General features: G+C 38.2%; 1 protein-coding gene across 1 annotated transcript; it reads left to right on the forward strand.

Annotated features, from left to right (window-relative positions):
- Window positions 1-2156: 2156 nt before the first annotated feature.
- On the forward strand, window positions 2157-9266 carry LOC108439126 (patched domain-containing protein 3-like). The gene is made up of 4 exons (XM_017717344.2): window positions 2157-2906; window positions 5697-5824; window positions 6708-6853; window positions 7170-9266. Exons 1-4 carry the CDS (start codon window positions 2211-2213, stop codon window positions 8798-8800), a joined length of 2601 nt encoding a protein of 866 aa, XP_017572833.1. The 5' UTR covers window positions 2157-2210; the 3' UTR covers window positions 8801-9266.
- The last annotated feature ends 5192 nt before the right edge of the window (window positions 9267-14458 follow it).

Genomic DNA, 14458 nt, shown 5'->3' on the forward strand with positions numbered 1-14458 from the left:
CTGCTTAAATATTTGATTTTAATTTTAATTTTTTTCAGTCACTTTAAGTTAAGGGGCGGGGTTTTTGGGGGGGGGGCGCCGATAATATGTTTGCATCCACCTCAGAAAGTATGTAGTTGCACCCCTGCGTCCACTCACTGTAACTATGATAGTAAGTTTAGTGGTGGAGGGAAGAAGGGATGCAACAGATCGTTCACTGCCAAGTCAGGGTTGCCCTGGTCTGATCTTTGCAGGACAATCACTTTCAGGCAGACCAACCCAAATTCCTTCAAAAAGAGCTTCATCTGTTTCCATGAGTGACCTCATTTAAATTACCTGTTTAAAAAAGATATAGCAAATATAGTTTTACTGTAAATATTGTGTTGTTCTTGATATTTTTATTCACTACTTTCCCATTTATTTTCAACAACTAAGTTTAGTTTAATAAAGAGGAAATGCTACAGAATTTGTTATACTTTTTTCTCATTAAACTCATTTGAGTTTATTCATGATTAAAATTTGATCACAGTTCTGTGCGAAAGTCAGAGGTCAAACCTCATTTATTTTATCATCAAAACTAGAATTTCAGAACATATTTTTCAGCAGCAGGGACAAAACAGAAACCATGTATTTAACAGAAAATCCCAACACTTAATATTACATCACATATTTCAGCATTTAGTTGGTACATAATTTGCCTTTACAGTTTACATTGGTGCAGGAGTCTTGCTCTCAATTTTTCAAAGACATCTGCAGACATATTTTTCCACACCTTCAAAGTCCATCCATCCATTTTCTAAGCAGCTTCTCCGTCAGGGTTGCGGGGGGGTGCTGGAGCCTATCCCAGCAGTCTTCGGGCGGAAGGCAGGATACACCCTGGACAGGTCGCCAGTCCATCGCAGGGCAGACAGACAGACACAGACAGTCACTCACACCCAGGGGCAATTTAGCATTTCCAATTGGCCTGACTGCATGTCTTTGGACTGTGGGAGGAAACCGGAGAACCCAGAGGAAACCCACGCAGACACGGGGAGAACATGCAAACTCGACATAGAGAGGACCCCGGTCACCTGGCCAGGGAATCGAACCTAGGCCCTCCTTGCTGTGAGGCGACAGCGCTACCCACCACGCCACCGTGCCGCCCTACCTACAAAGTCTACGTTTACATGAGCGTTCACATTAAGGTTGCATGGCTACAAATTGGATACACGTCTGATCTAGGACCACTTATGAAAGTGGCGCAGGTCAGATTTGAAACAATCAGATTTGTGTCCACACAGCCCTGAAAGCATCAGATCAGTCACATTAGGGCAAAAAAATCGGACTTGTGCTACTTCAACCTGGTAATGTGAGTGTAGCCCTAGAAATTGGTTGTGTTTTCTATTTGTCTTCTGCCTTTTCTCTTCCTTTTCATTTTTCCACACCTCCAAAGTTCAGTCTTAGAAGCTGGATGTATTTTCTGCTGCTAACCATCCAAGTAATCCTAAACACATTCATTAGTGTTGAGGTCTGGACTCTGGGGTGGTCAGCCCACTGTTCTGAAAACATCAGCAGCGTCTTTGTTTGATTTGCATTTTTCTTTTTTCATCTATTTCCTTTTTAGTAAGGGCTTCTTGCAAGCTGCTCATCCTTTCGGACTCCTAGCATTGAGTTGTCTTCTCACAGTGGAAGGATGGACAGAAACACTGTGTTTTTTTCAGATCTGAAGTGAGAGTGGAGCTTGATTTTCTCCTCTCTCTCAAAGATGATAGCTTAAAGGCCTTTCTTGGTTTTTAGGATTCTCATTTTCTTATGCGAAAGTGTTCAGGTAAGCTTATAGAACATGTGGACCAAAGGACGTTGAAAACGTTTCCCTGCTTTTTCTTATCACTGTAACAGCCACTAAAAGCCATTACAGCTAATCGATTCCCACAAAAGCCTTTGCACTTACATCACCTGATTAATGATGCCTTACTTCCTTGTTAATAACACACTTAGACATCTGGATAATGTATCAGTTCCAGAGAAGGAACTAGAAGGGCTATTAATGATGCATGCAAGTTTATTTTACCTGGACAAACAGAATCATTATGACCTGCATTTCATGCTATCAAGTCATGATATCTGTTAATGTTTAACCATAGGCAAAGGCTTTTACTTATTGCACAAAGAGTAGAAACAGAAGTTGAAGTAGGAGGATGGTTTAGCAGTGCACAGACAAAACTGAGTAGCTGCAAGAAAACTGCATCAAAATGAAAAACTGCAATACAAACTGTATAGAAAAGCCCCTCTCTCTGGGGTTTCAGAAACTCGGAAACTTTCTGGGGAAATATCCCTGGTATTTTTTAATTTTCCCACTTGTTATAGCAGGTGGTCTTGGTGGCGGATTCTACTTTCTACATGACAGGGAGGTGAATGATATTGAGGACCAGTTCACACCAAAAAACGGCCCTGCAAAAGCAGAGAGGACATTTGTGAAAGAGAATTTCCCGACTTCAGTGGACTTTTCTCAGTTGCGGCTCTACACTGATGGCACATACGCATCACTAATCATCACAAGCAGGGTAAATATAATTACAGTCGACGCTTTACAAGAAATCATCAACTTGGACGGAAAAGTTAAGAACATCACCGCAAGAGGTAACGTCTTGTCTTATGAGAGCCTTTGTGCCAGAAGAGGTGGGAAATGTGTTACAAATGCAATTTTAGATGCTGTGAACTACAATGCAAGTGAAATTCAAAGTACCACGATTAATTACCCGTTTAACAATGGCACTTTTCTGGGCACTGAAGTCGGTGGTGTGACTCTGAAACCTGATAGCCAGATAATTGAAAGTGCAGAAGCCATCAGGCTTTTTTATTTCCTGCAAGACAACATCACAAGTGAAACAGATGAATGGCTGCTTGCGTTTCTGGATGTGTTCTTGGAGCAGCTGAGTTCTGAAACGGTAAGCCTATCCAAAAACACTACGCTATATATTAACTTCATGACACATGCATAAGCACTGAATAATGTATTTATACAGTAATGTTTGAATAGCTAATGACAGCTTATGACCTTGTATCTCAACAGAATCTGAAAACTTTAGTCACCTTTCACACTGTGTTAAAGTTTCATAATGAATGGACCAATAAAAATGCTCTGAAATTACATTGAAAAAAATCCTGTTACATTGTGATCTTAAGTGAGGTTAAGAATGTTTTTTTCCTTTTTCTACAAAGATACTATTTTCAAGATATGTGGTTTTGTCCCCACAGCGACGTCATGACATTTTATGAAGTAAATTGCATGTATTGATATAAAGAGCCATAAACATGATGGGATCTTGTTCCATTTATGACACTATTATGAAGCATCATTCAAACGTAATAGAACTTACAAGATAAAGGGCAGAATTTATCAGTTTTGTGTCATTTCTATTAAGGAGACCTGCGTAGCTACAGACACAAACTCCTTTATAGGAATTCTTCATCAAAATAGAAGATGTAACATTTTAAAACAACATATAACAATTTCCTTTTTCTACAACTTTGTTATAGAAAGACACAATAATGAAAGAGGATTTCTACTTTCTATATTATACATTATATAAATTTCTACCATAAGTCAAGTGTAGTTTCTATATAATGTTTACATACACAAAAAATGTGTGATAAATTTCATGTGTAAATTTGTAAATGTGTAAAATTGTAAAAGTGCTACTGAAAAGTATTACTGATGTAAGTATAATGTTTGGGTTTACAAGTACATGCTTTTGTAAGTAAACCTTTAAACAATATGAATGTTCAAATGTAGTAACTATATCTAAAACATGGATAACTAAATGGTAAACATAGTATGTATATTGACACTGTCAAATAAACTGGCGTTTAAGTTGTGTGAAAATGTAATTATGACTGCACCAACAGAAATGCTCCAAAACTGTTTGGAATAAAATCTCTGTGCTTGAACTTACATTGGAAGTAAAGAGTATTTGTGCCTTCTGCGGTAAAGCTGCTATTTTGGAGATACTTGTTTTTCTATGAACAGTAACAATATGTGGGTGACTACAATACTATATAGTAACAAAACTGCATCTACAATACAAGAACAGTGAAAATATTTTACAAGTTAGGATATTAACTCCCCCAAGCACTGCCGTATTATTGTGGCCTGGTGTCTACTGATTCATGATTGCCTGGTACCAATCCGTGGCCCAGTGGATGGGATCTTCTAAGTTAAGAGCTATTATACATCATATTGTTACTGTCCCAAAAATGAACAAATAAAATAAGCATTTTTATCCATTTCATTTGAGCACAGCAGCTGGCCTTGTGCCCTAAATTGTGTTGATGAACTGAATAAACTAAGGGTTCAGAATTACTTGGGATAAATCTCTGTACATTAACTTACCTTAAAATCATGCTTGAGGTTCTTTTGACAGTAATGATATACTGTATATCATGGTTTGGTCCAGCTCTGAGCCGTGTCTGTGATAATGCAAGCAGAAGCATTGAAATGTTCTTTATCTATAGGGTAAACGTCTCCATAGAAATTAAATTTATATTAGAAGTTGTATTGACTCCATGCACACCCCACCCCGTCTCCAGGCTCTTTATTTTATTGTTTTGTTTTAAGACATTAGATTATGAAAAGGTACAAATACATACTTTTCACCTTATTTAAGGTTCATAGTTGGCTCTTTAAACCACTGTGGTACTTTTGAGGGCACATTTACATTGTTTGTATCCTGATGAAAGAAAAATGTACCTGAACAGAAGGTAAAAGAGGTATTAAATATTAAACTCTTCAGATGGCTGGTTCCTATCACCACCACTGTGAATAATTTTGACTTGGTAAATTTCTCCAGAGGGCTGATTTTCTCCTCAAACTGCTCTGAATTATTATTAATGTTTTTATGATTTCATTATGCAGAAAGTTTGAAAATAAATCAAAACACAAAATCCCCTGTTAAGGCACATGACATGGCATGGTACACTGAGTACACCAAATGGTCCTTTTAGTTCCAGACTAAAGCTAGTTTATTCCCCAGAGGTGGTTTATTCAGTGAGCCTCACTCTTGTAATGCCAAAGAACTGAGCAAATTAGTATGAACGCTGATCTTATCTGTAAGCATTCAGTCGCAGAGTACAGGCTGCTATGCTTACTTTACAGCTGCCAGACAGGACTATGAACAGTGATGAAGGTTATGAGCTGTAATTACAATTTTATTCCATGTTTTGGCCATATTTTGAAATTGGCAAAATCTAAGAAGGCACAACTAAGAGTAACACTTTAAAGCAGAATTCCACTGATTTTTTTCAAACTTTCCACATAATTCAGTCTTTGATATGTAAACAGAGTCATTCGGAGTGGTCTGATGTGAAATGATTCATCGTAGAGAAACATACTGACTTGTACAATTTTGGTGAAAGGAGTTTTGCAGATTAGCAAATTTAGCAGATTTATTTAGCCTCCACAATGAGCAATGAAAATGTCCATGTATTTCAGAATTGTTCCATGTAATTTTAATGGTGGAAAAACAGGGAAAATCTGAAAAAATAGGTTTCTTTGGTACTATTTTGCCTCAAACCACCTTGCAGTTGTGTCTGAATGTATTTAAAAGAAAATAGTTTAGGCTAAAACCTTCTCTGAACTATTATGATGTCTCATCAGGCAACTATTTTATGTATTGACTTTCTGTGATGTATCTTTTTACCTGTTAATGATGTGGACTTTCCTTTTTTCCTCCGGACAGTTATCTGTATCATATTTCACCTCATTGTCCAGACAGGAGGAATTCAACAAGAGCCCAAAAACAGTCATCCCATTTTTCTCTGTGACTTATTTCCTGGCCATTGCCATCTCAATTATATCATGTTTAAGGTAAGAAAAGATGATACACTAACATTTGCATAAATGTGTTTATCTGACTTCCTACTCAATTTCCATATTTTACAACACATACATCATCCCGCTTTTTTGATACCTCAGCTAGAACTACTAGGATGACCTAACTGGAGGTTTAAGCTGCGACGCATCCTTCACTGAACTCTCTTTTAAAATGTGATCTTGAATGGCATCCATATTTGGGATCATAACAGGTAAATGGAGCATATATGTGTCTTTATCTGCCTGTTATTCATCCATATCCATTGAGTATAATGAGTTCTTGAAGGTGCCATAGCACCCCTTCTGGGAAAGTTCAATCATGTAAATTCATTCTAACTGGTAAATAAAGCTTTAATTCAGTTAGACCTGCTTGGTTGAAATGTCCCTTTGACATTTTACAAACACGTCTTACAATCAGCTAATTACCAGTCTTAGTTGGTGTCCTAGGGAAATTGTGCTGGACTCCAGCCCTCAGTTCCCCTCTCCACCATAAGCAACCATGAAAACAACCAGGAAACAAAGAAAAAAAAAACACAGCAAAGTTAATTCAACACTAGACAAAGATAAACTGACACATGAGGGTTACTCATCGCAAAGAAAAGACTAGATGCATGGAAAAAGAGAGGTGACAAAGAACAAAGCACAAACGGGTGGAAACAGGTCTTCTACTTGGCATCGTAACAGTACAAGAACCCTTTTGGGTGCTGTATAGAACTATTCTCTAAAATGTTCTATATAGAAGATTCAGCACATTCTCCATCAATCTGAAGAACCCTTTCACGGTATATTAAACCCATTTCCTCATATCATTTACGTTCGTGGTAGAATAAGTTTTCATTTATCTCCATTGGTCTCCATTGGTCTTTTTATTCTACAGATTGGATTGTGTGAGAAACAAGGTGTGGGTAGCCACCTTCGGCGTACTGTCGGCAGGTCTGGCTGTGCTGTCCAGCTTTGGCTTGCTTCTACTCTGTGGGATGCCTTTTGCAATGACTGTTGCTACTTCACCCTTTCTGATTCTGGGTAAACAAAAACAAAACAATCTATTTTCTGTAACTTGTTATTAGAATCATATTGTATGCTTAAAGATGACCGCTGGGATAGGCTCCAGCACCCCCCCTGGACCCTGAGGGAGAAGCGGCTTAGAAAATGGATGGATGGATGTATGCTTAAAGAGAGATTTTAATTGTAATGCTAAAGTTGAATGAATGAAAGTGAGTAACCACAGCTTAGCATTAAAGAAATGGCACCATGATAATTGGTGGCTATCAGGTTCCATTCTTTGTTTGCCATGTTAGCCTGTTTGGTCAAGCTGTTACTTTTATTATGTTTTTCTCAGGGATTGGTGTTGATGACATGTTCATCATGATCTCATGCTGGCAGAAGACTAATGTTCATGAGGAAGTTGAAAAGCGTATGGCAAAAACATATGAAGAGGCAGCGGTGTCCATCACCATCACCACGCTGACCAACATCCTGGCTTTCTACATTGGCCTAATGACCTCTTTCCCATCCGTCCAGTCTTTCTGCACGTACACAGGCACGGCCATCCTCTTCTGTTACATCTACAACATCACTTTCTTCGGTGCCTTTCTGGCACTCAACGGGAGGCGAGAGAAGAGCAACAGACACTGGCTGACCTGCATGGCTGTGGACCTACCAAAACAAAACTCGAAAAATAACATCTGCACTGTCGGGGGTGCTTTCGATCTTGAAACAAATACAGAAGAAGAAATGGCAATTAACTTGTTCTTCAAGAGGTATTATGGGCCGTTTTTGACAAAGTGTTGGACCAAAGTTTTTGTGATACTGATTTATGCTGCTTATCTGGCCGGTAGTATTTATGGCTGTACACAAATAAAGGAAGGAATTGACCTGAAAAACTTAGCACCTGATAACTCGTATGTAAGCAAATATTATGATAATGAAGACAAGTACTTTTCAGATTTTGGCCCAAATGTTATGGTGATCATTAAGGATGACTCGTTTCAGTACTGGAGCGAAAGTGCTCGTCAAGAGCTAAACGGCTGTCTCGAAGGTTTTCAAAAGCTAGAAATGGTGGCTAAAAACATGACTGTATTTTGGCTCGATTACTATTTGGAGTTTGGAGATAAAGCACATTTAAATGTTTCAGACAAGGCCACGTTCATGGGAGCTTTACGCATATTCCTCGCAGCCTCTGGCTTCAGACCGGATGTTAATGTTAATTATACTGAGAAACAAATCTATGCCTCTCGATTGTTTGTCCAGACCATAAACATCAGAACAGCAGTTGATGAAAAGGAAATGTTGAATGCTTTCAGACAGACTGCTGAAGACTGTTCAGTTCCATTATTGGTGTACCACCCGGCCTTCATCTACTTCGATCAGTACACTGTCATTGTGAGCAACACAATCCAAAATGTTGTAGTTGCTACTCTGGTCATGCTGTGCATTTCTCTCCTGTTAATCCCTAATCCACTGTGCTCACTATGGGTGACGTTTGCCATTGCCTCTGTTATTGTTGGTGTGGCTGGCTTCATGACGCTGTGGGACGTTAATCTGGACTCCATATCAATGATCAACCTGGTTATCTGCATTGGCTTCTCTGTAGACTTTTCCGCTCACATTTCCTACGCTTGTGTTTCAAGCGATGCTGAAACATCCAATGGTAAAGTCATTGATGCGCTGTACCATCTCGGTTATCCTATAATTCAGGGAGCTATTTCAACAATTGCTGGAGTGGTTGTTCTTGCTGCTGCCGAGAGCTACATTTTCCGAACGTTCTTTAAGATCATGTTCTTAGTCATCTTGTTTGGGGCGCTGCATGGCCTCATGTTCATACCGGTGTTCCTCTCTTTCTTTGGAATTTGCTCCAAGAAATCTGAGATCAGAAATGACAGTGAACAAAGAGGTGGGTCTTCAGGAACTTCTAGAAGAGTGCAGGACAGACAGATGCATGCTTACGACAACCCAAACATGAACGAGTGAAGAACCCAAACCATGAACCAGAAGATAGTGAACTGCTGGCTTGTCTTCTACACCAGACATTCATAAGTTACTTCACCCAAAACTGTTGTGAAAAAAGTGTCAATAAAGCCGCTTTTTCTAAAATGCCAACAGGAAGGCTCTGGAAAAACTACCAGTCTGTTATGGATATATAATCATTATATTTATGTCTTAGTTGCTGTTCTGTAGTTAGGTTTCACTTTTAAATACTGTACATATATTGTGTGTAAACATATCTTTCTTTGTTAGATACTTCATGTTTGGATATAAAGTTAAATGACAGTTTAATTATGGCTTCTTATACAGTGCTTGTAAATGCACATAAATGCATTGCCCATGGATTGTTTTGGATTCTCTCACATTCTTTCACAAGTATAACTCTGTAATCTGTTAAAAAAGCTCTGTAACATTGTGGTGCTATTAAAGCTACTCTTTCCATTAATGAAAACTGAAATATTTGTTTTCTGTCAAAGAAATGAATGAAATATAGAATTCATTTGACTTTATACACTTTTATGACTTACCTTTTGAAAGTTGTTTGAATGTTTGTGATATTAATAATTAATTAATTGTTTCATAATTAAAAATGAATGAATAATGAATCATTATTTCTGTCACAATATGTTATTAATCCATTTTAACAAGCTTTAAAGCTGGTGATATTGTTTAAACTACAATGGAAATGAATGAAATATAAATTTCTTTCCTCACTGGAAATGGTGGATATTTGGAGAACACAGAACCCAAGAACAGCAAAGAATATACTCCTCACACCATAAATCATACTCTCGCATTTCCATTTCACACAGAATAATTGACTCTGACATTAACAGTATCATCATCTCAGATCACGCTCCTATTAACATTTCTTGTAGAACATAAAGCTTTACCCCTCCATGATGGATTTAACTCCTCTCTACTTAAAGATGAAGAATTTGAAAGATATGGAAAAGAATGGAAATATTTTATTCAAATTAATGAGGACCCAGCAATCACAGCTTGTACACTATGGGAAACAGCTAAAGCTGTGATGCGACGGAAAATAATCTTGTACTGTTCTGGTAAAAAGAAGGAAGAGCTTAAAAAAGAACAGCATTTACAGAATGAGGTGAAGAGATTGGACCAGCTCACATCTCGGTTGCCTACTGAAGCAATTCTTAAGAACTTCTCAAAACTAGACATGAACTTAACAGCATACTGGAGAAAAAGACTGAATATACCATGCTTAGATATAGACAACAGCACTTTGAGTTTGGAAATAGAGCTGGGAAATTTTTACCAAATCAATTAAAGCAAAAAAAAATAGAAGAAAAGAAATCAGTGATCACCTCAATTCAAGACACCTCTGGTAATCTCATTCAAGATCCTTCAGCAATTAATGATTCATTTAGATCATTCTTGGCAAATCTCTGTTCCTCCAACAAGAAAGCGCAATCAGAAGACACAGATAGTTTTGTGAGGAGTGTCTCTCTTCCTAAACTAACCAAAAAACAGGCAGGATCATTAGACAAACCCCTCTCCTCTGCAGAAATGATTAAAGCTCTCTATCAAATGCCAAAACATTTGTGGTCGTTCATCTCGCCTCTGTTTTCAAAACTAATTTCAGAAATTTCTCAGAAAGCAGTTATACCCCAACACATGAATACAGCCCTCATTACACTGATTCTAAAACCAAATAAACATGCTACTGATTGTTCTATTCATCTGCTAATTTCATTAATTAATTCTGACATAAAAATAATCAGTAAAACATTATCCATTAGACTGGAGTCTGTTATCTCCTCACTAATAAATATGGATCAGACTGGATTTATCAAGGGGAGACACTCCTCAGAAACACACAAGAAGACTTTTTAAAATCATAAACAAGTACAACAGCAATATACCAAATAAGACCCCATAGTATAATAACTTCCTTGGATGCTGAGAAGGTTTTTCACAGAGTGGAGTGGTTCTTTCTCTTCACCTCCCTCAAACACTTTAGTTTCGGTCCATATTTCATAAACTGGATAAAAACTGTATAATTCACCAACTGCTTCTATCTTGACCAATGGACATGTATCCAAACCACTTACATTACAACAAGGAACTAGACAAGGTTGTTGCTTATCTCCTTTATTGTTCACACTTTTTACTGAGCCTGCTGCCTCCATTCAACAATGTGATAATATCTTAGGCATTCAATCCAAAGCATACCACCATAAAATCATCTTATTTGTGGATGATATTTTATTAAACAGTTCCAACCCATCAGTGCCACTCCAATCAGTCCATAATATAATCAACAATTATAGCAAGGTGTCTGGCTACTCCATCAATTGGTCAAAATCCAGGATTCTGCCTCTAGGCGGGATGGATTGGGATGCTCTTTATAAACTCAACTGTGTTCCACTACTACTCGAAATACAAGCCAACCTTGAAAGATGGAACAAACTCCCCTTATCTCTATTAGGATGAATCTCTACTATCAAAATGAACATTCTCCCCAAAGTTAATTATCTATTCTCCATGATCCCTATCGCACCACTACTGGCTGGTTCTCCTCTCTTGACAAAGCAGTTACAAAATTTTACTGGAAACATAAAAATGCTAGAATTAAATTATCTACAGTCAAATAACCTAAACATTTGAGGGGTACTTGGTACCCCAAATTTTTATTACTATTTCTTATCATACCAGCTGCTCCATATCCGACATTGTACAAGTAACACCAACCAACCGTGGTTAGATATTGAAAAATGCTTAGTCAAAAACTTGGACATTAACAGTATACCAATCATAAATAAAGCCATCAAATCAACATGTTGCTACAAATACAATAAACACTACATGTTGCTACATGAAAAAAAACATGTTGCTACAAATACAATAAATACTACCCTGACTGCTTGGTGGAATGCCAATGAAATGCTCAATTACAGTTTCTCCCCTTCTGAAAATACCCCATGTTTCTAATTAACAATAAATCTTTCTCATTTTCTGCTTGGAGTCAGAGAGGAGTAACTAGCCTTGGACAGTTATACACCAATGACATGGTTAAGCAAAAATACAACTTGCCTGATCACTGTAATCAGTACAGACAGATAAAAGATGCTCTAAATAAAACAATCAAATCTTACAGGTCTCCAAATCATGCCTCAGCTCTCAACTCAAAACTACGCAGTCTGAATCCATGTAAACTAACATCACAAATATATGCACTGTTGATAATGAAAGAGAGTACAGTATCCCTCCCATTTCAGAAGCGGTCAGCAGACGTAGAAAAGGCTTGTGATATCAACTGGCAGGTTATACGTAATAATACGTTCTCTATGACGGACAGTTCCAAACTGCAGTTAATACAATACAAAATCCTTAACAGAATTCATATGACAACTGACAAACTGCATTTGATGGGATTTAACCACAGTAACAAACACCCTCACTGTCCACATCTAACAGATAACTATTGACATGCATTCTGGAATTGCCCTCAGATTCAAGATTTCTGGTCGAAGGACATGGGCAAATTATCTGAGATCCTGGGACTTGGGGTCCCGGTCTGTCCCATCACAGCACTACTTAATGACATCTCCTCACTAGCATTACCCACACATGCTAAACCGTTTGTATTAATATCTCTGACCATTGCCAAAAACATTATTCAACTTAATTGGAAAGATAGATCCCAAATCTCTATAAATCACTGGCTCAACCTCCTTACAGATCACTGTAATCTAGAACTAATGACTGCAAGATTAAAAAATAACACAAAAACATAAAAAGAAACCTGGTCATAGTTTACGCATTATAATGAGAATTAACAACAGCTGTCCTCTCTTCCATGTCTTTATTAAAGGAAAACCAAAATATGTCTCATTTATTACAAATAAATAGATAGTCAAAAATAGCTAAATGAATAAATAAAAAAATAATGCGTTGCTACAGCGTGCAAAACTGGAACTCTCTTTAACTCATTAGGTACATGCATTAATGTGTATCTCTGACTGTTGCATGTCTGTCTGTCTGTCTGTCTTGTCCATGTCGGTTGCATATTTGTCTGTTTTGTCTATGTCTGTTCAGCCAAATAATTTTTTTTATTTTTTCCTCACATAGTTTCACCAAATAGGGTATTAGCTCGGGATGGTGAGTAGTGGGTGGGAAATGATGGTGGATTTAAGGGTAATGCCTCTCCACTACGGTATTTATATGACATCTGTACTGCAATGGAGCATGAACTGGACGATAATAATAACAGAATGAAAAGATATGTTATATATGTTTATCTGTATATGTATGTTTATTCATGAAGGTATATAAAGATATACACAATGATGTGTGTGTGTGTGTGTACATATATATATATGCATGATGAAAAAGATGTATATAAGAAGTTAAGAATTCTGGGTCCCCAATAGGGGGAGTGGTGGTGTGGTCAGTGGATAGGGTGGCCCAGGGTGAAAAAAAAAATTCAACAAACTGGACCAATACTGCCCTCTAGTGGCGATATGGCCCAACAGTGAAGCAGAATCAGAATTGTTCTATTGTTTGATTCAATAAGAAACCAGTTTACCGAGCGGGAGACACAACAGACCACTCAACACACGCGCTGCCTCGCCTTTAGGAGACACGTGTGAGATGTGTGGATATACATACGCAGACAGGGATGTCTGAACAAATGCAGATCAAGTAGACATGAACTATTAAACACGATATGAACATTTAAAAAATGAACACTTGTACAGTGGTGCAAATGAGCACCACGCTACAGGAGGAGTTAGTCAGGGAGGCTTGTTGGCTCAATTTAAAGTGCAAAGTGTCCAGTGTGGTTCACGGGCGCTGCAGCTCTGGGTTAAAAGCTGTTAGCATGTCTGGTTGTGCTGGTTTTGATGGCACTCAATCTTTTGTCAGAGGAGAGTGACTGGAAGAGGTGATGTCCAGGATGACAGGGGTCAGCGCCGACATGCTTCATCACCCCGCTGTAACCCTCCTGCGTCCAGTGACCCTCTCCACTGTCCTGACTATGGCTCGTGCTGGTGAGATGGAGGAACCAAACCAGATGGTTATGGATGATGTGAGGATGGATGTTCGCTGTGTAGCTCCCATCACACCCCGCGGCAGGTTGACTTGATTAATTAATTCATTAATATTACCAAGCCTTTCAGTGGTAATATGTACCAGTAACCTCTTGCATAAAACATCTTGCGTTTATCTTAAATTAAATGCTTAAGGCACACATTTAAAGCTGCACATTTACATGTAATGCACTGAAAATTACACTGAATTTACAATTATGGAGTTTTTCACTTTGTACGTAAACATAGGCTTGAAGAGATTTTATGAAGCTCATTTATGATAAAAGGAAAGTTTCAAGCTAAGATGGTTTGACCGCCCGCTGGTCCAGTAAGTTTTTGAAACAATATGAAATGAACTGGACCAACACCGCCCCCTAGCGACAATATGGACCAATCTGATTCGACACCGCCCTCTAGTGGTGATATGAACCGAGCTGACTAACCACCGCCCTCTAGTGGCGATATGAACCAATCTGATTCGACACCGCCCTCTAGTGGTGATATGAACCAAGCTGACTAACCACCGCCCTCTAGTGGCGAAAGCCAAATTGCGCCAGCAGTTTAGTTTCGTTTTCCAAACATCACA

The sequence above is a fragment of the Pygocentrus nattereri genome, chromosome 1 (genome assembly GCF_015220715.1).
Source record: "Pygocentrus nattereri isolate fPygNat1 chromosome 1, fPygNat1.pri, whole genome shotgun sequence".
Classification (NCBI taxonomy): domain Eukaryota; kingdom Metazoa; phylum Chordata; class Actinopteri; order Characiformes; family Serrasalmidae; genus Pygocentrus; species Pygocentrus nattereri.